Below are 26,905 nucleotides of genomic sequence, written 5' to 3' on the forward strand. Positions count from 1 at the left end.
AAGGGTTTTACTTTTTATTTTAAATGAATAAAATAAATCTCAATACACAGTTTGGAAATATTTAAAGACATCAGAAAAGAAAATGAGATTTAAAAGCAAGTACAAAAGGGGCAGGATGAAAACAGTGTAAGGTGACAGAATTTAGTGTTTCGAGTGTGAATATATAATAGCAATAGCAATCTTAAATTTTCCACTACTGCATTCCTAGTGAAGTAATGAGCTGGTATAACAATACATTCAGTGAGAAGCTGTGAAAACTGAAAGTTTTAACTGGGAAATGTTGCCATTTTCATGATGGGTCTGAAGTACTGTTTTTATATGCGGTTTTGGACATTTCTGTCATGGGGAGGAAGACCCATTCTTCCAGCCAGTGGAGTATTAGTTGGTACATAGCAGCTTTGTAAAGTCCTATTATTAAACAAAATCAAAAAATGGGCACTTTTACAACCTATTAACCTATTCCTGGTTCTCAAATGGAGAATCCTAGCTTGTAAATACCACAAGTCCCAGGAAACACTGATGTATGCAACCCTAAACCTAAATTTTTCTGTTTGATTATTTTTTATATAATAGTCCTAACAAAAATATTCAAGACCTTCCATTTCTATCAAAGTGCAATATACTGCATACATAATTCCACACCTGCAAATCATAGTGTACATGCCATGCACTTATCCATACTAGTCTGCATGAGAAATTACAAAAGTAGTATGAATATCTTGTGCACGTCTTTTGTTCTGATGACAAGGATGCTGTACAAGCAGAATTATCTATACTGCATGTTGTAGAATAAAATTGACTAGTTACTTCTATGCCTGATCATTACAAAAGAACTCCAACAAATGCTACAGCAGTAAATCTTGTGCTTCAGCAGCATCCTTGTTAAGAGTATTTTGAACTATAGTTTCTTTCAGGGAGCTGAGTTATCCAGAACGCTTGTCTTTCACTAGCTAGTGCCTCCCTTCCTGCCCTGAAGTGTGATTTCCTACAGTAATTTAGCTGTTCATGAAAGAGAATGCGCCTAGCCAGAAGACTTCCAAAACAGGAGTTATATAAATATTTAGCACATTTAGAAACAGCTAATTGCTTCCTACCATACTCAAAACTAGGAAGTAAAAAGGTTTTAAAATTTTTTAAGTGAAATAAAAATACTGCATAACATAGTCCTGTATAATGTTAAATACTCTTTCAAACTTAAAGCATAAGTGACCCAGAGGACTTCCCACATTTTCATTTAAATTATTTTCTTGTGTAGTTCCCCTCCCAAGTTTAAAGCTTTCCAGTAGGTTTGTAGCAGGCATCAGGCTGCCACATGCGAAGGTCAACAAGGACTTGGTTGAGCTTTTGCATCCAAAGGTTACGCTCCTCCTTAGTATCAGCGGACAGCCAGTTCCTAGAAGGCAAAGAACCCCATGGATTATTCTCCACCTCCAATTAGTTATTGTGACAAATGTCAAGCTGATCAACCATAGAAGCCCAAATGGCAGGGTAATTTTTAAGTCAAACAATTTTAGCAATCCTGCTACCAAGCCACCTAGCGCTTTCCACTTCTAGAAAGCAGGACTAAAAGTAAACAAAATAGTTCAAGTGCCACCCCAAATCTTAGCTTTAAAGGAGCTTTGCATCATTATGACAAAGCTGTAAAGCTCCTACATTACTAAAACTATTACATGAGGTAAAACCCCCTCCCACAACCTCCATCATTTTATGCACTCACTTTGTAACACAGAGTGTGTCTCTGCATTGGCTGACAAGAGTCTCTCGGTCATCTTCTCTCTGAGGTCGGACAGTTATTAGTTCAAAAGTGTTGGGACGGGCACAGAACTCCCTGTTGGCAGGTTCAATCTGATGATTAGTGCAGTTAGCCAAGTTTATCCGGCCCAAAGGATGCTGGAAGTGAAATCAGTTCATCAAGTCAAGGACACTGCTATGGATAGTAATTCTGAACAATATATGCTTTGACAACTTTGACGACATTAAGTGAACATACTTCCCTCAGTTACTCCATACAAAAAGATGATATATGTGCAGCTGTAAGTAATTTATTTTAAAAAACATTCTGCAATTTAAAGTAATCATGGCCTAATACTGATATTTATAAGCTACATCTATATCTGCACAATGGAAGATACAGTAGGGGTGAGGGGATCCATTTAATAAGTGTTATATTTCTGTAGATCACCAAAATACAGCTGACTCTCAGAGCAATAGTGAAGTCTAGAATATTTTCCAGAACAGAATCTGGAAAACAAACCAAAGCTTCTTCCTTGCAGACAAAAGCAAAATAGGAACTTTCCTCTTGCTTAACTAATTTTTTTTTTATTATTTTTTTTTACAATCTTGTCTTACAGTAGGCAGAGATTTTTCCCTCTCTCCTGGCAAGGAAAGAAAGTACATTGATATATTTTGGCAATGTCAACTATCAGCATATGGTCTTTCTCTGTTAGCAGGGAAGAAACTAAACTCAGGCATCTGGATTGGCATAGAAGTCCCAAAAGGACCAGAGTTTGCCACAGAGTCTGGGAAAGAAAATGTTCTACCAATAAACAAGTGTTTAATGGCAAATAACTTCAGTGAGTCACAAAAACGCTCTTCAAAGCAGTCTTCAAAAGAAGCTGGAAACATTTTATTACACTTCAGGAACACGCTAAAGAGATAAGAATGGTCACCTTCAGTGACAGATGAACCTCTGATTTGTGTCATTAGCTGAACAAGAACTTGTTTCCGTGAGAACCATTTAAGAAGCATCAGTTCCAGCTACAATGTGGAGCCACAAGAAGACAAGGACTTCAAGTGAAATAAATAATTACAGCTGTGCTTCTGCAGTATGCAAGAATGGCCCACTCTAATTTTTCACCATATTAAGTCTTAGTCATCATTTTGTCTAAAACTTAAGGCAACTAGATACAGTCTGCTTATTAAGCCCTGCAAGTCCAATCAATTTCAATTAAATAAATAGTGATTTGATGAGCACAATGGAAGGCCTTGAGACTAAAGGGAAAATTAAATATGGATCTTCCATCACTTTTCCCCCTTTCCTACTTAGACAGAGAAGTCAGTTCCTATGTTTGCCCTGATTTAGATCAGCTTTATGAAGACAAGTCTCCACCATTCCCAAGGAAGCTTTAGGAGTTTGAATCCCATGCTTTACCAGTCTAAAGCCTAAACATTACTGTCCTTAAAAATGAACAGATATTTTTGTAAGGTACTAGAGAGCTTTAGACTTACACTTTACAAAACAGCATTACCTTTCGTTTCTCATCATCTGGGTATGTCCAATAGGAGATACAATTTCCAGACAGCACACACCAGCGCCTATGCCACGCTCCAAATCCACTGACATCTTCAAACATAGTCTTAAAAACAAAAAAATTAAATAGGGTAACTTTGTACCTTGAGCTTGGTCTGTACTTGACTATTTTTCTACCAGAATGGTTCTGTAAGTGCAACCGTTCATAGGGCTAAATGAAAGAGAAGGAAAAAAAAATTATACTGAGAGAAGCTTCTACCAGGACAAGTATATTTATTCTCCAGATGGCATAGAAAATTAGCTCACACTATCATTTTCACATCTGCAGCCTTTTGCTAAAAGGCACCTCTCACTGCCGTTTAAAATGATCAGATTTTCATGTTGATGGTGACAAGCATTCCAATTATTTTAAGGCAAAGAAGGGTTATTTATGGTATATACAGTATGAATGGTTCACAAAACATGCTCAAAAAACAATTTATTATTATTAGATATTTGAGCATTTTTGACTTACAAATCAGGAATAAAAAAAATGCAGCTACTCAAGAGGCCACAATCAAGAGAGTCCAGTCAGTTCAAAGGAAATTAGAAATTGATTTTTAAATGTCTGTGTTGGCAGTTCTTCTATTGGATACTGGATTTTGTCAATTTCAAGCCCCATTTCCTTAGTATTGGAATAGAGAGTTTAGTATCTGACTTCTATTCCTGATACCTCTTGAACTCCTACAGAACTTTTTTTCTAATTAATGTGTGTACTGTGATTCTCACTCTTCACACTTCAGATTATAACTTTTAATGGTGCAGGAAGTTACCAAACCCTTACTCTAAACAAACTCAGTATGCATCCTTCAGGTTTTACATATTTTATAGTAGAAGCAAATATGGACTGTCTCAAATTAGTACACAGAAATATGGGACAGCAAATACCATAAGTACATGAAATGTTTGCATCTAATGAAATCTGTTGAACTTCAATTAAGTAAAGGGAAAGGAGACAGAAAGCAGTGTTTGGAACGAGTCTAAAGAAATCGTGATATCTGGAAACACCAAAATAACAGTAAATATTAGTGTTTCATTTTCATAGCACATTTACTGCCATCTTGTGGACATTTCAACAGTTCCAGTTCTTAGGCCCAAGTATCAGCTGCATTTTCTAGGTCCAATTTTAGAGAGAATCGCACAAGATGTTTCTCAAAAAAATACTGTTGTTTCTTTGTCATTTCAAAGGCTGTGAACACAGTGGAAAAAACCCAATTTTCTTTTTTTATTAGAACACATAAAAAGAGTCCTGTAAAATATTCTGCCATAGAAATTAAAATCTCATCTGACATCACAGATTTTAGTAAGAGGAGGTTACCTGAAGTTCAAAATAACCAATCAACAAGTATTTAGAAGAGAGATACACAGACTCTTAAAAGGTAACCTTAACTTAGACATGTTTAGAAGATAAACTAAGAAACATTTGTGGTCTGGGTCAGGGACGAAACCCCCCCCCCCCCCCCCCCCAAAAAAATCAAGCCAGATTTAAGATTTAAACACAGGAGTGACATCAAAAAACTACTACATTTAATAGGACCTGTAATTTCCAAGGCAGAGGTTTGAAGTGAATACAGTAAATACCTTACCAAGAACCCTTTCTCCTCCACCAAAGAGTCCACTTGGCATTTCAACTTCAGATATATATGACCTTCCAAAGGAGACAAAAAGGGAACCTGCAAAATGTAAAACAATCATTTAATTTTGACACCTCTCAACTAAGTCTTACCAGCTCAAGCAAGCCACCTGCACCAAGATGTTAGCACTGTCTTTTTCTTAGGACCTTCAGCTGGAAAGCAGCAATCAGTCAAGACTCAAGCAAGACAGTAATAATCACTTTTGGTTTCAAGTTCATTTAGAAGCTTTCCAAGAATTATTTATTAGTTTGCTCAGGACACTATATACAAACATGCACTCCTGTTATAAAAAACAGGCACTCCAAGCATGGTTAGAAACAACAGAAGGCACCAGTCCACACCTTTCAAGCTTCTGCCTCAGTTTGACACCAAGTTGTTTGGAAAATATCAAAGTGAGCTTAAACAGGAATAGTACTTTGATACCATAAGCAGTTTTGGCAGATACTGATGTAGTAGTGCCTACTCAGATAAATCTTTGTTTTAAAAAAACTAGAAAGGGGAAAAGTAATGAAAACTGTTCTCAACTGGCACTCAAGTTGTTAAAGACATCTATTAAGTCATTTCTATCAGAAAAGGTCCCCAAGTCCTATCTTTGGCCCCTGAGGAAAACAAATAGTAGCTTCATTACTGTACCAGAGGTCAGTTAAACAGTTATTTGATAGTCAAGAGTTTTGAAAAAGTGCATGCAACAAAGGTCTGCCTTTGAGCTTCCCCCAATCCCTCCACACCCAATGCCTCATTACCTTGACTACTCCCATGAAATCATCATTAAATCCCTTTTTTTTGCGCCCCACAAGGAAACTGAGGCAAACTGCTACTTCAACAAGCAAATGATGACCTGCACAGTATTCTACACACTGTATTTTATTGCTAATCTGAGTAAGAATCTAGAAAAACCAGGAAGGTTGATGCTGTTACTCAAATACACAAAAAGAGCTGTTTGCCAGGGAATAGGCACAGACAAGTGTACGCAGTAACAAAATAGCTTTCAGAATTATGGAATCAATGCCAATCAAATGGACCTAAATTTTGCTAGTAGTTAAGGTGAACAGAAGTAACCCCCGCTAGTTAAAAGTGCTCATCTGTGGGCTTCAGTGAGTCCTGCATAACACCAAAATAGGTGTTGCGGTTAGAAATCAATCACCTTTGAATTGCAGACATTCTGCGGCTTCCTCCCAGACATAAGACACACATGCACAAGCAGATGATCAAATAATTTCTATATGTTAGATCTACTCAACTAACATGGCATGCATGGCTTGCTCCTGTACTCAACAGGAATGGTATAGCACAGAAAAATTCCAAGCACTAGGTAGGAGTCTGCATGACCACTTTTGAAGCAAAAAATAGTAAACACTTCCACGTAACAAATATTTAAAATCCAGCACTGATGCAACTTGTCAGCAAAGACAACTATAATTCTACATGCTACACCAGGGAATAATGGCATATAACCCTAATAAAACACAGTAAAACCCATTTCTGAATGGGAGCCTCAGGGATGTTTGGCCATTCCCCACTCCAAGCTTATGGGTTTTGCATCCCCTTTAGGCTTTACATCAGAAGAGAAGAATCCAATTTATGTTTACCAGTGAAGAACTGTGGGACAGGCAAACCAAAGAGGTTGTATAACAAACAACACAGTTTTGCAGAGCCTAAAACATCATTACTAATTAATAATACAGGTCTCAAAACACCCTCCTGTACACATAAAGAGAAAATACTGAGTTCTACTTAACAAAGTATCTCTTTCAAAGGGTTAAAGGTGATGGAAAGAAAGCAGTTTGACAAATACCCAGCTAGATGAAAAGAAAAGTAAAGCCCATCACTAGGCTCTCTTGCATTCTGGTGTGGTCATTCAGGTATTTGCCACAGGAACATAGCTTACTGTCATAGACGACTCTCTGTAAAGGGTCTCAAGATAACTCAAGAATTTCAAAAAATGGTTTCTTAGGAGACTTTTGATTAAAAAAAGAAGATGATCGGTACTAAAATTATCACTTTCTTAATTTCGAGAGAAAACATGAAAATTCATCTGAAACACTTTCTTCTGAAGGACTCAAACTATTAACTAGATAAAACTATTTTCATAGGTTAAAGACAAATTATTTCTGTTAAGGATATCAAGTCACATCATTTCTAAAGCCAAGAACATATACACCAACCAAAATACTTTAAGTTCACATTTGTGTCCAAATAAGGACGTCATTTTTTTACATGCTTAGTATTTTTAGAACTTTTTGCTTAAAAAAACAAATGTCTTGATATGTCTTGTCAGAACAAGGTTAGAATGAGAAGCAAGATTATTTAGGTCCTGAGAGATTTTTTCTTCAGCAGCAACAAGTTGAGTTAAACCAATATTTAGGCTAACAGACATTTTTCTCAGGTTCTTATCAGCACAGCAGCTGATTCTATGTTCTGTGCAGTTCATGAAGAAGCTGGATCAATTTTCCTGACTAGAAATCTTTAAGAAACACATTGATTTGTTCTAAAGCAAGAAACACCCTCCTCTAATGATCTAGGAAGACAAAAGGAACATGCTAGTTAAGGAAAAACCCTAGGCAATCTAAATCACTGAGTTCTAGCAGCATGCTTATTATTGTGGAAGACAAGGGGTAGAATTCTGCAAGTCTTAGAGGCTTCTAACATCTTGTGTTTAGTTAGTAAATCTTTGTAAGCATTTTCTCTGAAGATTTTAAAAGAAGCTGCAAAAAAGGCCAGACAGAAATGAGCAACATGCACTAGGGAAGCAGTTTCCTATTTGAAGTTATGAACTAAAGGATCATAGCAACCTTGTCCTGGAACAAATAGCCCAACAGTTCTTTTTCCTCCCCTTCAAAATTTATCTAGGGAAAAAAGAAACATGCTCAATGCAATTAGTGTAAAGTTATGGTCTAGAAGAAAAATGGACACATTTATATATGAGTATATTTTGGTCCTTTATACCTGAATTTTAACAGGAACACCCAAAAAAACCACTGTGGCATCAGTTTGTTCCATATTAGAAATGCATGAAACAAGGTAAAAAGCAGCTGTTTGGTACAGCCATAGGCCAAGTCAAAACTGAAATTTTACTGAGGTAGTAATTTAACCAAAAAAGAGCCAAACAAGTAATGAATAAGAATTCTCCTTTTTGCCAGATAACTGTAAGACTGCATCTGCAAAAAATAAACCAAGTGATAGTTTACCTGGAATTCTTTTTGAACACTGTACTTTTGCTATATTTCACTAGTCCAGTCCTGTGTCCTGTCATACAATGTAAACCAATGAAGTCCGAACCTAAACTGAATATAATGCAAAAGCTGATTCCATTAACTCCACGAACAAGGGGTTTCCAATAAGGAAGCTATACACAAAGATTTCAGCATATTGTTCTGGTTAAGAGGAACACTTATGCTGAAGAACCAAAGATGCTATTTCTGAAATTCACATAAGTCAGTAACAACAGTGCAATTTAGCCATTAAGTTCTACCAGCTGTTTCAGTAAAGGAATCTGCTTCTACCTACAAAAAGCAAAACTTCTAAAATGCAAGTTGGAATTATTGAGATATTTTGTTTTAAGGCTTATGCACAAACACAACTAGTTTTTGTTTTCTCATCTCTCACCAGAAGCTGTAATTGCAATAATACTATCATCACAATAAGACTTGATTAGCCAAAATAAAGAATTATTCTTATACTGCTGTTTGGGTAGCTAAAGCTGTGATTTAGTACTACCATAAACTGTAGTAACATTTGAATTAATTTAAACTACCTTAGGATTGCTGCTGGCATAAACATCTATTAAAATGGGTTTTACATATTAGATATTACAAGGTTAGAGATTACAATGAATATAAGGATGTGTTTTTTAAACTTCTCATAGCAAAAGCCAATAAACATTCTGTTTAGACAAGGAACTAATGGCATAAAACTCAATAATAGCTCTCAAAAAATTAAGATAATTTACTTCTACAAATTTAATTGGGATATGAAAGGAAAACCTCATACTCCTAAATATATTCAAATGGCAATTTTTAGGTCATTTAAGTGCAGAAAAATTCAAATACTTCATTATCATTAGCGCATGTAAAAATGCCTTTAGCGATAACTGCAAGACTAGGAGCAACAATAAGACAACATATAGAGATGCCAACTGCATACATCAATTTTTTGTCAGTGAAAGCAAATCAGTAATTATATTCCTTCATTATCTTTGCATAACCATACCTTATACTGAGCTTCAGAAACGAAGGAGAATCTAGCACAGTAATGTAAGTCTCCCTGTTTATCTAAAAATTACATTTAATTCATATGAAATCGTATGCAAGTAAAAATAACGCAAAAATTTTTAATGTGTATATAAATAATATATCTATAAATCAATATGTATGTTTCATTTCTAGGATGGTACTTTCACCTGAAAAGTAAACCCAGACTCATTCATTTTTCTAGGAGTACGCAATTACCTTTGGATTAGTAACCAATAATTTCCATTACCTTGTCCAGTGCAAATTTGTTATTTCCTACAGAAGACAGTGATAACTTGTGGGATCCAACAAGGATGAAATTCGTACTGCGTATGGCATTTGGGCCACCTGGACTGGCCATTGCTGTGGAGAAGAGTTAAAGTGAAGTCACAGCAAAACACACAATCATGATGCTGCAAGGCTTACAAAAAAGTACTTTATTTGCACTACTGTATGCATGCTCTACTCAGTACTCCAGAAGTGTCCTTTGCAGTGCAGCCCAGCAGCACATTCAGAGAGAATCTTGGTATACACCATTCCTCCTCAGTAGAATTTTTCTTTCAGAAACAAGCTTTGAAGACATCCACAAAGGAGAAAACAAAGCATTCTAAGTCTATGGGGGATGGAGGGCATGCTGGAGCTCACTACAAAGCGCACATGCCCTGCAGTAGGAACATGACTTTTCAATCTCTTAACCTGTTCTCAAGTAACACACTGCAATCTTCCAGAACTCGTATGCCTGTCCTTTGCACTTACATCAAGAGAAACACACACTGTAAGCTCAGGTTCTGGAATCTTACTAGTTGCAGCAGCATGATAGACATTCCAGATTTAGTTCATGAGCTCCTTATTGCTGCAATTTCTGCAAAAGCTAGCTCAAGTATCTCATACTTTATTCAAAGGAGTGTATAACATTTTTATATAGTTAGAAAAACACTTAGAGTTGCTGGTTTTCCCTGTCAAGAGTCAAAAATACATAAACAAGTTTATGCATGTTTTTTATATATAAATATATATAAAACACTACACACAAGCAATATTTCAGGATCTGTTCATATTTTCAAATTATTCTGTATTACTTTGTTGACAGCAGACTCTAGTTCTCTACTTTAAAAATCATTACAGTAGTTTGACCGCATACTTTCAGGAAAAAAAAATGTAAGCCACAGATATCTAATACCAAATTTAGTTTTGATTTTGTAAAGATTTCTTCTGCTAAACATAATGATAACTCAGATACAAGCACAGAGCAAGTCTCTGGGCTGGAAAATTTAGTGGTTTTTACTCATAAATTGTCATCGGTTACAAGTATCATTTATTGATATAGTAGTTTTGACAACAAGTGTAGATTATTCATCCTGGCATAAGATATTTAGCTTCTACTTACCTGGAGTAAGAAGGTTGCTTTTCTAGAAAGAGAGAGAAATAAAAGCTTAGTGAAAAAGTACTTCTGACAGTTTCTACAGAAGACAAAGCCAAGGTAAAAAGAAATTAGATTTGAAGTACCTTTAAAAACCCAATCAAACAGCAAAAAAAAAAAAAAAAAAAATCAAAAAAGTCTAAAAAAATGTATAGTAACTGCATTTTCCAGCATTACATATGTAACAGAGCTCTTTCTTAAGCTGATGACTGAAAAATTTGGCAGAAAACTGGACAAATTAACAGAGCCTTATGTAAGGGACAGAAAGAACCTGTTATGGGCACAGCCCTAGTCTGCGTAAGAACAAGGCCTTTGGAAGGGTTCACAATCAGATCTTGTTACAATACTATATTCATACTTACTGAGGTAATAGATGTTAATAATCTCTTTGGAGTAATAACCTACAAAAGAAGACAAGAAGATAAATGCATTTGCTACTGAATTTGTCCACATTTGCATGAAAACTAGACAGTGAAACTACTGAAGGCCTATCTCAAATTTTGAATGGGTACTCACTACTATGAATAAGTCTTGGGTTTTGACTGGACATAACATATCTCAGTGGAAGAAATGCTCCATATCAAAAATAATTACTGCCGAAAAGTTGAAGCATGCATTAGCTTGCAATGATTAGCATACCAGCATAATCTTACTAGGCCTTTTAAGCTATGTAATGGGATTTCAAAGTTTCATTTGCTTAACTAAAGATAATAGTTAACAATAAAAGTACGGATATGTTCAATATACTGCTGTTACACATCAGTATTTTCAAGTTCCATATATCTAAGTTTAAGTAAGATGGAATATTAAACACAAACTGAAATTATGTACTTATTGAGGCTGAAAGACAAGTCTAATCAGCTTGTCAATAAGCAGATAGAGGATGCCACTGGCAAACCTATAACCTCATATCAGCAACTTACCTACAGTAGCATGAAATCATTCAGTTTCAACTAAAAATTCCTTTAAACTACAGCAAAGGAATGAAGTAAACCCTGAGACTTGAAACTTTTATTAGAGAATAGGTGGAAGACCACTGGGAGGCTTTCACTGTGCCAAATCAAAAAATAAAGAAACTTCCTATTGCTGCTTGCAGACGCAGGACTTAAGTACTCATTCCAATGGTTTTAAAAGACACCCAAGTTTCTTGTTTTTACAAGTGACATATCTTGTCAAGGAGGAAATGAGACCTGAAGCCATTAATTCCTTATGTGTTCTATTATAATAAAGAAAAGAAGAAAAATACACACCCCCCCCTAAAAAAAAGAAAAACAACCCAAAATAAACAAACCACTACCAAAAAAAAAAAAAAACCACAACAAAAAAAACCCAAAAAACCCCAAAAAAACAACCCAAACCACCTCCACGAAAGGTTTTTTTAGGTTTACACATCCTTAATAAAGCACAATCACTTGATATGCGGACCCTGATTAAAACAATGTTTGCTTTAAAAAGTAAGCATCTAGTGCTTATACTTCATACTGGGGAGAAAGAGGAGTTTTTAGTTGATCAATAAAACCTTTAAGACAACTCAAACTTCAGAGCAGTGCATATTGACTGGCATAGTTTAACTGAAGCGGAGAAAAAGGGCAATAAATCCCTATCGGAGGCCCCACACCTAGTAAATAAATAAAAGTCGGCAAAGCATAGCATTTTGCAGAACTAGTAAGACTTCTTCCCCACCAATATATTTCAGACTCAACCAAGTGCTGCAGGTCCAATCTACTAATTACTGTAGGTCTCCATAACCCATCTGTCATGGCAGATGTTCCAAGAATGGAGTATAAGCAAGCAACAGATTGCCTAAGACTATCAGCCAGTTTTCCTAGTGCACCTTCTGTTGAAACATTACATACTGATTTTCAGGTTTCATTTACCTTAGATTTATTTGTCTTTTTCCTTTTATCAGTGCTTGTAACTTCTTTTCTCTGCACCTGTAAGGCAAGAAAGTATTGATAAAGTACAGCACATCATTCTCCCTTACACCTCCTCTTGACAGGAATTGATACATACCCAACTGTAAACTTCTATATTTATTTCAAAGTCATTTGACACATCGTGCCTAGAAGGGAAGAAAAAACAAGTTAAACATACTGAAGCAAAAACGTTTTTGTTTTGGTTTGTGGGGTTTGTTTTGATTGTTTTGGTTGGGTTTGTTGGGTTTTAAGTTGCTCTTCACTTTTCCCTCTTTTGCTCCTTATAACCATCCAAGGAGCAAGAAGATTTTAGTCCATTACTATCTAATAATACTTTCCAGAACTCAGAGAAGAAAACGGGAGGGGAGGACAAGGGGCAGATAACACGCATCTACCATTTCCCAGATTGCACCTTCCCCTGTCACAGACTGGGTTTTTTGAGTAAGTAGCTTCAAGTGAAAATTCCAGTAAAACTGTACTTTAAAACCAGAGTTTGTTTATTTATTTTGAAGACTTAATAACAAACAGCCATTTGAACTCACAATACCTTTTCAGCTGACATGTGAGAGTTGAAGTTATAGTTGTAAGTGCACTATTTTTCCAGATACCAAAACCAAATAGCTATATAAAATGTTAGTTGCTGCAAAAGAGAAAAACATCTCAAGCACAGCAATCCATCTGTCATTGCAGGTGTTCCAGGAAAGAACAAAAGGCAGAAAATGCAAGAGATGAAATAGCTGATGGATGGTTGAATAAGTTTAGGTTGCTTTCCTAAGTGCCTTCCAGCTATTTTTTGAAGAAGGAAATAGCTATACCACAATCTCTCCACACTTTTTTGCAGATTATGACATTCTTATAACTAAGACTTTAAATGTTTTTATGCATGCTCCATTATCATAGTTAAAACTGGTTCAAAAAAGAGGTTTTTCTATACTTACATAGTAAATGTTGTAGTAAAAGTAAGAGCATCTCCATTCAGGGAAGTGGCAGTACTTGCTAATGGAGTTGCAACCATGTTTTCTCCTCCAGATCTCAGTATTATTACATAGTAGTAATTTCCTGCTTCTGTAAGTACACATCAGATGGTCTGGTTAGCCAGAGGACTCCAAGTATCTAAAAAAATTCCCCAAGTACTGCATTGCTATTAAGTACATCTCTGTTTCACCCTACTTAAAACATTTAATTACAGTTGAGACTTGCTTATAAGCTTAATCTTACAACAATTTTATTTTCTTTATGCTATGTCTACTAGTAAAATTGTCTCCACAGGATTCAGAGCAACTGCTTTTCTGCCTGGGGCATCTCAGGCCAGACCTACACTAAACAGTGTGTGAAAGGGGAGAGGAAGAACTTTCAGTCAGATCAGCAGATAGTCTTAGTTCTTTTATGCTCCTTAGGTCTGCCACCTTAATCACTTATCAACTTTCACTGAAACATTGAAAAATTAGTCAGAAGCAGATGAACTGAATGCAATAGCCAAATTTTCAGTACCCCTAATAGCTAATATTTCATTATTTTAGATTTCTGAGAACATCAATGCAGAAGACAAAAAAAACCCCAAAGCCCAAGGAGAATGAACCAGAAATATATGTTGGGAGAATGAGGAAGGAGGAGAAAAGAAATAAAGCTTTTGTTTGCTAGTTTTACCTGGCTTTTGAACTGTACCACATACAAAGTCTGCTTTTAGAGGTAGACGCATTTCTGAAATGGAAACAGACCCCCTGGAGGGAGCAAATTCGGCGGACGTAGAAGCAGCTTTATTTCTTTTACTATGTGGTCCCTCACTCTTCAGTCTATTCAGTTCTTCCAATAAAGCAGTTCTCTTCTCAGCTGCATGAAGAAATTAATTTTAGTTCTACAGAAGAAAAAGCACTGAACAATTCTTTTTCTGCCATAAGTACGTAAAATGCAACTTAAATGTTAATAATTTTACAGTGCAGTAGGAATACAAGGGTCAAGATCACAAAACACATCGTTTTGCCTATGAAAAGAGCTGAGACAAAACAGATGCTATCCTGTTCTTTTTCCCAGGTGAAGAACTATTAATAAAGGACCACAATGTAACACAATAAATGCATGGGGAAGAAATTCTGAACCATCTAAATGCTCATTACAAAGAATTGAACTTGAGTATAAAAGCCTACTTGCAAAGAGAAGAAGTCTCTCTGCTTCTGCTTCTTCTTGTGACCCTTTTCCATGTTCCTCATCAAAACAGCAGTTCAGAGCTTGACTGGCTTGATAAATCACTGTCTGTTGCATGTTGATCTCATTGTTCAGTTCCTAGAGTAAACCAATAGTAAACATAATTACCAAGAAGAGAGATTTAGGAAATCTCTCAAGATTTCCTAAATCAAACAAGGAAATGTCTCAAGACGAGCATTTTTGGGGGGCAATACTTCAGAAGAAAATCAGATCCTTTAGACAGACTACAAAAGCCTTGCAGTTTACCATTTACTTTGGCAAAAGAACATTGCAGCACAATTTTTTTTTTATCTCAGAGGTTTGGTAGGGAGTGAAAGACTCTAATATTGTACATTCCATATCCCATCTAGTCTTCCCTTCACCAGGGGAAGCAGTACTAACCAGAAAATCAGCAATATAGAGGAACAAAGCATTAGCAAAGACCAGAATATTACCTACTGAAAGTAGATAGTTACAAATTCTGGCTAATTCAAAGGCAGTACTAAGAGACAGATTCTCCATCCCTTTCTCAAAATAATGGCTTGTTCTCTACAGGCTTAATCTGTAACATGATCCTTTTAAGAGAAACATTAGCTCTTCAAATTATGCATCATCATCCCCTACATTAAGATACTTATGCTAAACAACCTAATTTTGCAGTTTTAAGCAGCATGTTAATGTCCTGGACATTCACAGGGGCAATTAAATTTGGAAACAGTAGATTAGAAAAAGGATTTTAAGAAGCATATAGGGTACCTGTATTTTCTTTTTGATATTGACTTGATCAGATGGACCATTTCTTCTCATTTCTAGTTTGGAAGCAACATCTTCTTTGCGAACAATTACTTGTTTTATTGAAGGACGCTCAGTTTCCTTAAATCTTTGGGATCTGTACGCATCAACACTTTTAAGAAAGGAAATCCCACAAAATGTTTCACAGGTGTGCCAAGCACTTTTTAATATATATACAGGTATGTATTATATAATGAAGTTTTCCAACTTGCCTAAATGGCTTTAAAGAAAGCATTCTATCAGCTGATTTTAAGTTTAAGTAACATAAAAGACCACACAATCTTTGATAAAGGCTGAGATCTTGCAAAAAAAAAAAAAAAAGCTTAATTTGTAGTTTGAGCAGTATGCATCATTAGAAGAGTTAAAAATGCCAGTGTTTGAATAAGTACACTAACAGAATCAGGGTGGGGGGTTGTGTTTGTTACCTATAAGGAAGGTTGCGATCTTCCGACACAGAGCCAATGCTGTCTCCAGATTCTGCCCTGGGAACTCTAGTCCTTTGGAACTTCTCAGACTTCAGACTCACATCACTGATACTGCTACCTTCCCCAGTTGACTTAGAAGGAGAACCAAAGGCCTAAGGAAAATAAAACATATTATTATTATTATATGAACAGATATTTGTAATATCATCTGTGTTCTCTCTCCTTTACTTGTTTTATGCATAAACAGTAAATTTGCTTAATACTATTTAACAGATGATATTTTACAAGTGTGGAGACAGAGCAAGTTTATTTATTCAAGGACACTAACATTGTTGAACTCAATGAGATGTCACCTTTCATTTCCAAATCAGTACAGTTACATAATTACTTCACCGAATGCATGTATACCACTGCAAGTCCAATACTAGTAATAGGTTTGATTTAGCAGAAGACCACTTGTTTAGCAGAGCATCCAGTATGCTACACTATTTTCACAGAAAAATAACTTTGCCTCATTATGCTTTCATTAGCAAAATATAATCTGTAAGTTCTTTATTTGCCCAGATATCCTAATACGACAAAATGTCACAACTCACAAGCCAGTTGGACATCTTTGTGTGATAAACAAGCCCTTCCCTACCCTCCCTGAATCCTCACCTCTGAACCAACAGATTCCACTAGAGGGGTTAACAGAGACATTGATGAAATATTCAGTGACTCTTCCTGCTCATCCTCATCACTTTCACCTTCCAGGCTCATGCTCATTTCTTTCTTCAGCTTTTCTATGTCTGGACCATCCTCTTGAAGAATTTCAAAAATCTCATTTATCACTTTTGAGCTATTCATCTCATCACCCACATGCATTTTGCCTTCGTATACTTCATCTGAAGGGTGACATTTTTAAATATATTAGCAACATGAAGACTCTCATTAAACAAACAGGGAAGCAAACTCATTTTTCTTTTCAAGCAAGCTTGATTAAAAAGCACTTCTTACAGTTGGGCATATAGAATCTGAAAGTACAATTCCATGGCTATTTTAATATACTATTTTTACATATACAGTATAAACAATGCAGAAAGGGAATGAAAAGACACACATTTTAGACAAATTCCAACCTTTCAGTTCAAATATATCTGAAACTTAACTGCAAGTCCAACAGTAGAGCAGTCATTTCTGTTCTTTCCCAGTGAACTTTTAATATCAGCTTTTTAGTATTCCTTGAAGACTTGAATGTCAAGAGAGAAGGGTTATGTATGATAAAAGTTCCACAATTTGTTTTATATAATAAATTTCTTAATTTGTTTTATATCATTACAGAACACATGAGGATCAGCAAATGGATGGTGAATTCATTGTTCAGACTTGCAGGATATTAACACTGTCTTCAACAAGTGGCAACAGAGAGCTAAGTCATTAATATATGTCTACTCAATACAAACCTTTAGGTTTCTCATCAAGTTGTTCAAGTTTTGAGACAGACATCACTTTTACAGGGCTCTTTGACTCAGCAATCTTCAGAGGACTGGGTTTATCAACCTCTTCACATTTAGAAGTATCTAAGGGGATTACAAAGAAAAGAAGTATTATGCCTAGCCTTTATTTTAGTTATTGAATTTTAGAAGTTTTACTAACAAAAAGACCACTAGATTAAATATTCCAGTTAGCCACACATCGGAAAAAAACCATTCGAATACCCTCCACAACCTGTGCATCTAGACTTCTATCTTATAATCAGAAAACTGACATCCCGAGAAACAATGCTGAAACCATAGAGTGCAGACACAAAAGAGCAAAAAGGGAAAACTAAAAAAAAAAAAAATCCACTACACAGAAACCACTGCATGCAAACCCCATTTTTCTAGAAGGATATTTGATAGATCTTACAAGAAAACAGGCTACCAAGAGTGTTAATTAAGTTCACATTTTTTTCACAGAGAGATTCTTCCACACTGTAAGCACTAGAAAGGATGTCGGGAGCACCTCACAATTCTTTTCGTGTGCGCTACCATAAAAATTAATGTCATAAAGGGATACCCACATGGGAAGAGTTTCCTCCCATTAGATTCTGGTGGAAATTTGGATAGTCTTGTACAGGACAGACTAAATATGTAACTGACAATTCTTGCCTTACCATCCTACAAAATGGTACAGGAGTGCAGAATACTACTATCATACAAGAATATTTAGATAAGATAATCAGTAACCAAAGGAGAGGTCCAGTTCCGCACATCAGTGTTACTGGCCTCTTTCTCTGCTCATGAATATCAAGTGCAGTGCTCCTGTCCAGCACTAGTCACAGGCAAACTGTGACAGTTCTCACCCGAAGACTCCACATTGGGAGACTTTGCTGGCCTGTCACCTGCTGATGTGTCTTCTGATGACCCAAGAGCAGAGGCATCTGAACTAGGAGGATGTTTTGGACTAGCCTGAGATTGGCTTTCCTGGCAAGAATAAAAACAGAACGCATTCAGGAGGTAGGGTTCAAAGTGACTAAAAAAGCTACCAGAAATGCATTTTAACATCTGCTAGGAAAAAGATGCTGCCTATCCAGTACCCTGATTTTTTATCTAAGATATTTAGCTGAAGTAGTAAATATTAAATGTTTGTGTGAGGAGCTCTTTTGCTTTTGCAGTTAGAGAACATAAAACTCCCCACACTTAACATCATCAAAAAGGAAATAAATTAACTGGCTCAAAGCAGTATCACTTGTCCTAGTTGATTCTACAAGAGATAACAAAACTAATAGTTTGTTAATAATCATACAAATCACTCAACAAGTGCTCTTGCACAGCCTGGGCACTCCCAAAGCATAGGTTTTTATCCCTTATACATACTTCCACACCTAACTCTGTATTCAGAATATGTTAAAGCAATTCTGAGTATCATATTTTGATTGATGAGGTAACACACTACCATTTTAGCTTCTGGAAGCTTCCTCTTTGAACTGTCACTTTTCTCTGCACTCCACAGATTGCCCCTATCGAATCGGCCACGAAGGCATGCAAGTTCTCGCTCACGTTCCTAAACAAACAAAGGGAAATGGGAGAAAAGCTGACAGCTTTAAGATGTCACAACATTTTAGATTCTTCAGGTCAGTGCAGAACAGTAATAACCTTCCCCAAACTTATAAGCTAGCTAAGAATGTAACAAGTCATACCTGTTTAAGCTGAAGTGCTAAACTGGCAGTAGAGGAATTTTCATTTTGTTTGAGAAGCCTCTCCTGGATTGTCCTTGTGTTTGGGGTGACAATGGGCGTTCTGCACCCTGGAGTACTCGTAACAGGGCTGCGTGCGCTACGCTCTTGACAGCGCTCCCCAAAGCGTTCCAGGAAGGGCTTAATTCCTGATCCCCCTACAAGAACAATTGTTTTGCCTTGAAAGAAATCTCAAAATTAAAGAAATCACTTTGTATCTTGATGAAAGTTCCCAGTGAAGCAATTAAGCTCTCTCCTTTACAGCTCTTACTCCATTATACTTTATACAAACTGAACCTGAAACGTAAATCGTAATAGTGATGTTAATAAAACAGTAAATCAAAGCAAGTAGATGTCTCTCTCTTACGACAGTCCACATGTAATACACCAGTTATTTAAACTGGTTTGTCTTTTCCAAATTTCCTCTAGAACAATATAAGCACCACTTATATCTTTAACAGAGATAATCATTCTAGTACATGAGGAGGATATGTTGTTTGGCATCCACCCTGATTGACTGAGCTTATCTTTTACTGTCAGCATATCTAAAACTTGCTTTTTCTGGCCATTATTTTTAAGAGTTCAAGCTGCTAGTCCAGGTTTCTGATATAACAAGCAGTTGAATTTAAAACTGAGGATGTTCACTTGTTTTGACATCAATGCTATCACTGAAAATAAAGACACTGCAAAGTTAGAGCACCTATGTGGCACCAAGATTTGATTTCTTCTAAATATGCAGGCGCTTAACATTATATTGAATGGATACATGTAGTAACCAACAATCTGAAATAAACTTTTGAATAATCTCAATTAACATGTTAGGCTGCTTTTGCTCTTAAGAGTTACTAAAGCCATATTCAAGAAAACATTCTGCGCAAAATACAGAAGCCATACAACTTAAAATAATTATCACAGAACTCATCAGCATTTTACTCAAGTTACAGCTGAAAATAGGCATTATCTGATATGGTACCTTAAACTCTTAACTAATATGTAGTTTTCAACACAGGACACATAGGCCTAATTTAAATGAATATTTACTGAGGCCGAAAAATAGCCTACCTGGTGTTGTGGGTTTACCCTTAGGTTCAAGTTGCACATGTGTTCCTTTGACTGGCTCTGCTTTGGACTGAACTGGTTGAGGCAAAGCTGACTTCGCTGTTTGTGTAGGCTCTTCAGTTTTCCAAGGACTGCAGGGATTCTCTGCTGGTCGTTGTTGTACTTTAGATTCTTTAGAACAGGGAGCAGCGACTCTTGAAGATTGTGTTAAAAAATTGTTTGGATCCTTAAAAAGGGAAAAAGAAAAAAAAAGGGGAGACTTATGTTCTTATGCTCTCAAGAGGAAAAAGAATGAAAGCAATCGGCACAGCATATTATCACCTAATACACCTATTCCTTCAACAAAAGAAAAATTCATGAACAAGTGTTAAGCTTTTAACAGACTTTTTTTTTTCCATTCAGTATTCAAATTGTTTCAGCATTTGATTCCAGGTGCTCTTGCCAGCTATTTCAGGTATTATGCCACATTTCCCTTAACAAGAATGCACATGGCAGATATTGTCATTGCAGAAATTGAACACTGTCTGGTACTACTTATTTCATCTTTCTGATTGTAAATGTTATTGCTGTATGAAGACTCAATTTCAATCAACCACATGAAGTTACAGAGTGAAACCCAGTATCTCTATAACAAGCCCCACTTCTGACAGTCAAGAGCAGCAATCAAGTACATTGACATCAACAAAACACGTAAGTACTCTCATCTTTAAGTCTCAATAAAAGGAATTCTAAGCTGTTTAAGATCTGCTGTTAAAAAAGAGCATGTTGGATTGCAATAAAACAGAAATTGTAAATAGACTGACTGCACACACCAAATCTTTAAGTTCAGATTAAACAGTTATGTGCTAACATTTGTCTGCCCCAATACAATACTCAAATCAATTTTTAATCAGCAACTAAATCAGACACTCACCGCTCTCTTTGAGTTTGCTGGTTTATTAATAGAAGCCTCAACAAGCCTTTGAGAACAGGATGCTGCTTCCTGCTTTACACTGCTACTATTGATTCTAGCAGATGCTCCACTTGTAGTGGACAATTTGGATAAACAAGTAGTGCCAGGCTGTTCTTGTGCATTGTTTTGCTTTGCAGATGGATGACTTAGGTCATCTTCCCAGGAACCAATTGTAGCAGCAAGGTTAGCTAAACGGCCTCTTCTCCCAATAGGGGTTTCACTTGCCAGGGCATTAGATGTCTGCTTAGGTGGAGAAACAGACAGATCTTTTGACTGGAGAGGAGACAGAGGAACACATTCAGAGGGATCTGGAAAAAAAGAAAACAAGTTTATTTTGCTAATAAGATATATTGAGATGTAGTTGCATCTTTTGCATTATACTATATATTGAGTTTATCAACAATTAGGTGTTCCTGCCATCAACAGAATCAAACTACTAGCCCAGGAAGCAGTGAGACTAAGCATATTAAGCATTTTTAATCAAGCAGTTTACTAATTTTAAGTCAGCATTGTAAGGAGCAAGCCATCAGACTAGTAGAAAAAAAAAGTGTAAAATTAAGCTCTAGACAACAGCTTTAATATTTTAGGCTGTCCCTAGTATTGTCTTAGAATTCTTTAAGAAAGCAGTAACTTTCCCACACACAAAATTATCTTCTTCTAGCCAACATAATCATCAATGCAAACACTGAGAGACACCAATGGTGCTTAGCAAGTGAAACATACCCTCACTATCCCAGCAGCGCCGCTGTTCTGCCAACCTCTGCATACGTGTTTTGACTGAAAGGCCTGCAGGAGTTTCTGACTTGGTGTTTGGTTTTACTTTCTCAAGAGGCTGAACCAATGAAGAGCTGTTAGAAACAGTTTCGTGTGATTCTGAAGTCATCTGAGGAGAATCATGGCCTGTGGAACTTGAAGGAACAGGCTGTACATTCTCCAAACTAGAAGCTTGAGTCTCTATATCGTTAGGGCAGGGCCTTTTTGATGGTGACGGCTTTGTATCTGGTTTTACTGGATAAATATTCAAGCAAATTAGTATTCGAACAATCTAAAATATTTTCCAACAACACAAAACTGCAGTGCAAATAAATGATTTATGAACACCCTGGTATGCTTCCCAAAAAAATGCCCTTCCCAAATCCACCAAGCACAAGGCACTCTAATTGGCATTGCACAATTATTTCTAAATAGCTTATTAATGACCTGGCACATCTGCTCTCAGGTCCAGTTAAACAGGAGCTAGCCCTAGTGGCCAGGTAACTGCATGCATCACCGCTTAGTTCAAGATCAGTATTTTCACTTTCCCTTTTGAAAAAAGATGGGACTGGTATCAAAACAATCTTTATTAAACACGCCACAAAATACCTTCATCACTGGGAAGAGGTGCCTGGTTACCAGTTTCTGCCAAAGGCTCTCTGGCCCTCTTGGTCTGCATTGTGGGTCTCGCCCCCGCCTTGGGCCGCTCTGCCATTTTCCTCTGCAGGTTCTCTCGCCTGGCACGGGTTCTCTCAAGGAGTCTCTGAGTGGTCAATAAGTCACATGTTACCAGACATTCCAGTGTGTTAACTGGTAACAGCTCAGAGTAAAAGATGTTGGAATTCTGTTTAGCATATATAGCCAGTAGGTTCCAAACTTCAGTCATTAAATCAACTACTGTCTCCAACTAGCTTGACTCTAACAGAAAATCAGGCTAAAAGAACACAAACAATGGCAAAATTAAAGAAGAGGGGCTTCTACTGACCCCAAAGTCATCAGAAACATTTGAAAGTAAATTTTTTTTTGTATCCTGAATCACCATATGACAGTCTTGATCTGTCAAGTCTTGCTAGCAGAGTTTTCTGACACATTGCTAAAGCATCTGGTCAAGTCACCTGACTGGCACTAACCCTCTAACAAAATAAACAACATTGAAGTGATCATCAAGAGTTCATTAAAAAGTTAAACAAATTAAAGTGTGGCTGTCAATATTAAAGAGAAAAAATGCTATTACACCTTCTAAATCAAAAGGTGAATTTCTTTGTCTCAAGCTTAAACTTTAAGAATAGACTAATATTATACCTAGCTATATTATGGTAAATATTCATTAAGCTATCTCTATGCAGAAAAACATATAAAGAGATACCAATTAAGCTACATAACATTCTTTTTCATTCCCTACCCATTGGAAACTTGAGTACCCTGATTATATTCCATACAAAATAGCTGTTTTAGTAAACGTTCCACACTAGTACAAAGTGATTCCTTACAGTACTCAAGTTTAAAATAGGTTGTGGTTTGTTTATTTGTTTTAAAAATAGCATTTGTAAGTCATTATCACTCAGTTTGATCACATCTAAAGGATACTTAATGACTCTTTTGATCTAGGTTTTAAGGCTGAGACAAAAAATTGTGCAATTGAACTAACGGCCTTTAAAGGGAAGCATATAAACTGCACTTGTTTGGTAGCACATAAATTATTGTGAGAACTGTGCCAGCCATTATCTGTCCTGTTGCACAGCAATTAAATACACATTTCACATTTTTAACTGTCTAAGGCTGAAGTCTTAAACAATGTTCCATTGTAGGGCAACACAGGACAAATAGAATGTCAATCTCAACAGTTTTTTTTTGTGAAAGCAAATCTCAGCTTTGCTAACTTTCACAGAAGACGAGGAATTTGGGAAAAAAATCCCAAAACCAAAATGCATGAAATGCCATGAGTGCCTTCAATGCAGGTTCCATACTAGTTGCGTCCACAAGTGAGCTTTCCTTATTTCCAAAATGCAGAGCTGCAAGGAGCACGTAGTATCTACATTAAAAAAATCCTAAAGGCGATTAAAAATAACAGTTCTCCTTGCAAAAAGTTGAATATGTCTTAGAACAGTATTCCTACAGTTCTATTCAAATAGAGGCACATTCCTTCCTGTTTTGTTAGTTGAGCAGAAGAGTTTCAGTTGTTACAAATGAGATGTCACTTCCCAAGAATGCACGCCTCTGTTGCTCAGCTCCAGCTCCTATTGGCTTCTTGCATCTCAAAATTTTCCATTCAACTGCCATAATTCCAACGGTGCTGTTACACATGATGAGTAAGCCACACTCCACAGCTTGAGGCTTACTTTCCAAGCTCATCAACAGGGTACTTTCTACAAGTACATTCTCCAACTGTTCTGATGACAAAGTTTCAGGGTATCATAGAAATCTAAAATCCTAGAATAACCCAAGTTGGATGGGACCCACTAGAAGTCCAACTCCTCACCCTGCACAGAACAGCCCCAAGAAACACATTATGTGCCTGAGACCATTACCTATTTTACTATTTCAAGGAATCTGAGGACTACAAAGTTAGAGGACCACTGTGTTACAAAAGCACTTTTGAAAAATTGGAAAAAAACCTTTGCACTTCAAATGTTAACAGTCAACTCAGTTTTTCAAAAGTATGCTTTAATATACATATTAGAAAAATACTCAGGCTCATATATATGATTACAAGAATTTGCACTAACTACCCTGCTTTACTAGCAGAATAGAGCAAAGGGAGCAATTGAGGGAAGTTAACTTCAAACCTCACATTTGCAAATTTTCCCCAACCAACCACATCCCTTATTTCTCTTTGTTCATCCTCCATGCTAGGAAACCATACTTGCCTCTGTGAACGGTATAAACTACCTCAAAGGACAAAATACCCTAGACTACTTCTAACATTCTATAGTAACAAACACAAACCCTTTTGTGGAAGAAAGGTGAGTTACAAAATCAGCTATAAACAGTCACAAATAGCACACTCATTGTGATCCTGAAAAAGTACCCACTACACCATCTCCTCTATCCAATTTGTATTAATAATTTGGTTGAGATTCAGAAGGATATTAGCTTTTTTTGGCAAGATTAACCAAAATATACATCATTTCAGAACTGATTTGAAAACATTCCACTGAATCTTACAGCAAGATTTATTTGAGCTTAAATTCATTGACAAAGAGACAAAATGTGCTGCTGCAAAGGGATCAGCATACACTGAGTTAATAGCATGCTTTGGCCAATTAAGGGCTGAATTACATTGTTTTTCATAATCAACACTTACAATGCCTCACCAGGTCACTGCAAGTAACAGAGCATGGTAATTTGTAGACTGATATTCTCTGAAAACAGCTAAAGTAAGGGAAGGTTATATCAAAAGAAAAAAAAAAATAGCAACACAAACCACAAAACAAATACTTAAAAATAGGTGGTAAAATGCTTCCTTTTCACAGAACTTTGGGGAAAGTTACTAAACTTCAATACTAGGACACTAATATAGGTCAGAACTTTACACAACAGTGGAATGTCCTCCACTGCAGAAATATTCTTGATAAGGCAGCTTTTATGCACTCTGCAATACTGGCTAACACTTGAATGAAGTTTACTCTGGGGAGCGGCCTCACAGTTGGTCATTTTCAAAGCATTTCAAAGTCAGCTATGTACAAGAAGGGCGTGTTCAGGTTGGACTATCTCCCAGCATACAAAACCATTTTAAACTTGATTCAGTAGCCCAGACCTGAAGTTTACAGAAGACGAGTTGGATCATGTCACTCATTACCAATTAAGGAAAGAGGCGTTAGATGCTTACACTTAGTAAGACTTTACATGGGGATAGGGCAGAACTGCCTTGGCATAACACACCCTAAATAACCCTCAATCTGTTCAGATCAACCCTTGGGTTGATTTCTTTAAAATCAAATCTGTGCAGTCACCTTTTCTGGGCACTCAGATTACTTAAAGCATATCAGTTTGATAAACTGTTTACAAGGGGAGGAGAGAATATTTAATCAGTGTATCTGATTTGACTTTTTTTTAAGTAATTCAGGTATTATTTATGCAGGCTGTAGATTGAAGGCCCTTTTTACTCCGACATTTTTCAAAGCAGTGACAAGACACCTTTAAAACTTCACACCTCTGACATGAAATCAGAGTACAGCATTCCATCTTTAAGAAATCTTCAACCTTCATACAGATTCAAGGTGGTCAATTCCTCATTTTGCTACAATTTTGCCTCTGTAAAACTCAAGCAAACACACAGCCAATTCACCCCAACAACTAACAGCCTTTTTTTTTTAAAAAAAAAAAAAAGGAAAAAAAAAAAAAAAAGAACTGTGCTTGCCAGAAAAGTGACCAAACGCAGGTGGCAATAGTGCCAAATAGGACGCATTTTTTATCAGACAGTCTCCACTTTGGACAGACTTAAGATCCGGCCTCTAGGTACGGCAGGCACAGAGTGCCTACAGTGCTCCCTTCAGTCTTCCGCTCACGCTGGAAATCTTATCTGCCAGACGCGTATGAAAGGCAAACGCCCGGCTTGGGAAAGGGCCTCTCCTCCGCAAACCCTTGCGCCAATCACCCTCTGTGCTCCGTCCTCTCCCGGCAGGACCGGAGACAGCCCGGGCGGCCCCAGCAGCGGAGGCGCCGGCAGGAGCAAGGCGGGGTAAGGCAGCGAGGGTCAGGCCGCCGCAGAGAAAGAGGGTCGCTGCAAGCCCGCAAAGCCCGCGGCGAGCGGGAACGAGGGTGGCTGACAGGGCTCAGCCAGGAGCAACCATCCCGCCCCGAGAGCGCGGCGCAAGGAGCAACTCCCTTCCCTCCGGACCCAAACCGGCCCCTTCCCTGCCGTGTCCAGGCGGCTCCCGACACTGACAACCCGCCGCCTGCCGCTAACTGTGGCTGCGCTCCCCCTCTAACTGACGACCCTGGGGAGGCGGGCCAGGCCGTGCCCTCACCTCGGTGAACGGGTCCATGGCCGCACCGGTGCCGCCGCTGCCCGCGCAGGGTCCGCTCGCCGGGGCCGCTCGCCCCAACCGCTACCGGA

At 37.2% G+C, this 26,905-nt stretch overlaps 1 protein-coding gene across 3 annotated transcripts; it reads right to left on the reverse strand.

The window, feature by feature from the left end:
* On the reverse strand, positions 1 to 26,905 carry ANLN (anillin, actin binding protein). Of its 3 annotated transcripts, XM_066192261.1 has the most exons (24): positions 26,817 to 26,905; positions 22,456 to 22,609; positions 21,817 to 22,101; positions 21,055 to 21,401; positions 20,145 to 20,367; positions 19,047 to 19,240; positions 18,803 to 18,910; positions 18,210 to 18,330; positions 17,329 to 17,445; positions 16,544 to 16,770; positions 15,887 to 16,038; positions 15,426 to 15,573; positions 14,633 to 14,768; positions 14,136 to 14,318; positions 13,427 to 13,553; positions 12,586 to 12,634; positions 12,450 to 12,506; positions 10,935 to 10,973; positions 10,540 to 10,561; positions 9,403 to 9,515; positions 4,876 to 4,962; positions 3,249 to 3,356; positions 1,718 to 1,890; positions 1 to 1,393 (listed from the first exon to the last, which is right to left on the reverse strand). In XM_066192261.1, the coding sequence occupies exons 1-24, from the start codon at positions 26,832 to 26,834 to the stop codon at positions 1,270 to 1,272; spliced, it is 3,312 nt and encodes a 1,103-aa protein (XP_066048358.1). In that variant the 5' UTR covers positions 26,835 to 26,905; the 3' UTR covers positions 1 to 1,269. The 3 variants fall into 3 exon arrangements, with proteins under 3 accessions (XP_066048358.1, XP_066048365.1, XP_066048369.1); XM_066192268.1 differs by lacking the exon at positions 18,803 to 18,910; XM_066192272.1 differs by lacking the exons at positions 1 to 1,393; positions 1,718 to 1,890; positions 3,249 to 3,356; positions 4,876 to 4,962 and adding an exon at positions 7,582 to 7,769.

The sequence above is a fragment of the Chamaea fasciata genome, unplaced genomic scaffold (genome assembly GCF_029207755.1).
Source record: "Chamaea fasciata isolate MVZ Bird 193981 ecotype frontalis unplaced genomic scaffold, bChaFas1.0.hap1 SCAF_1, whole genome shotgun sequence".
Classification (NCBI taxonomy): Eukaryota; Metazoa; Chordata; class Aves; order Passeriformes; family Sylviidae; genus Chamaea; species Chamaea fasciata.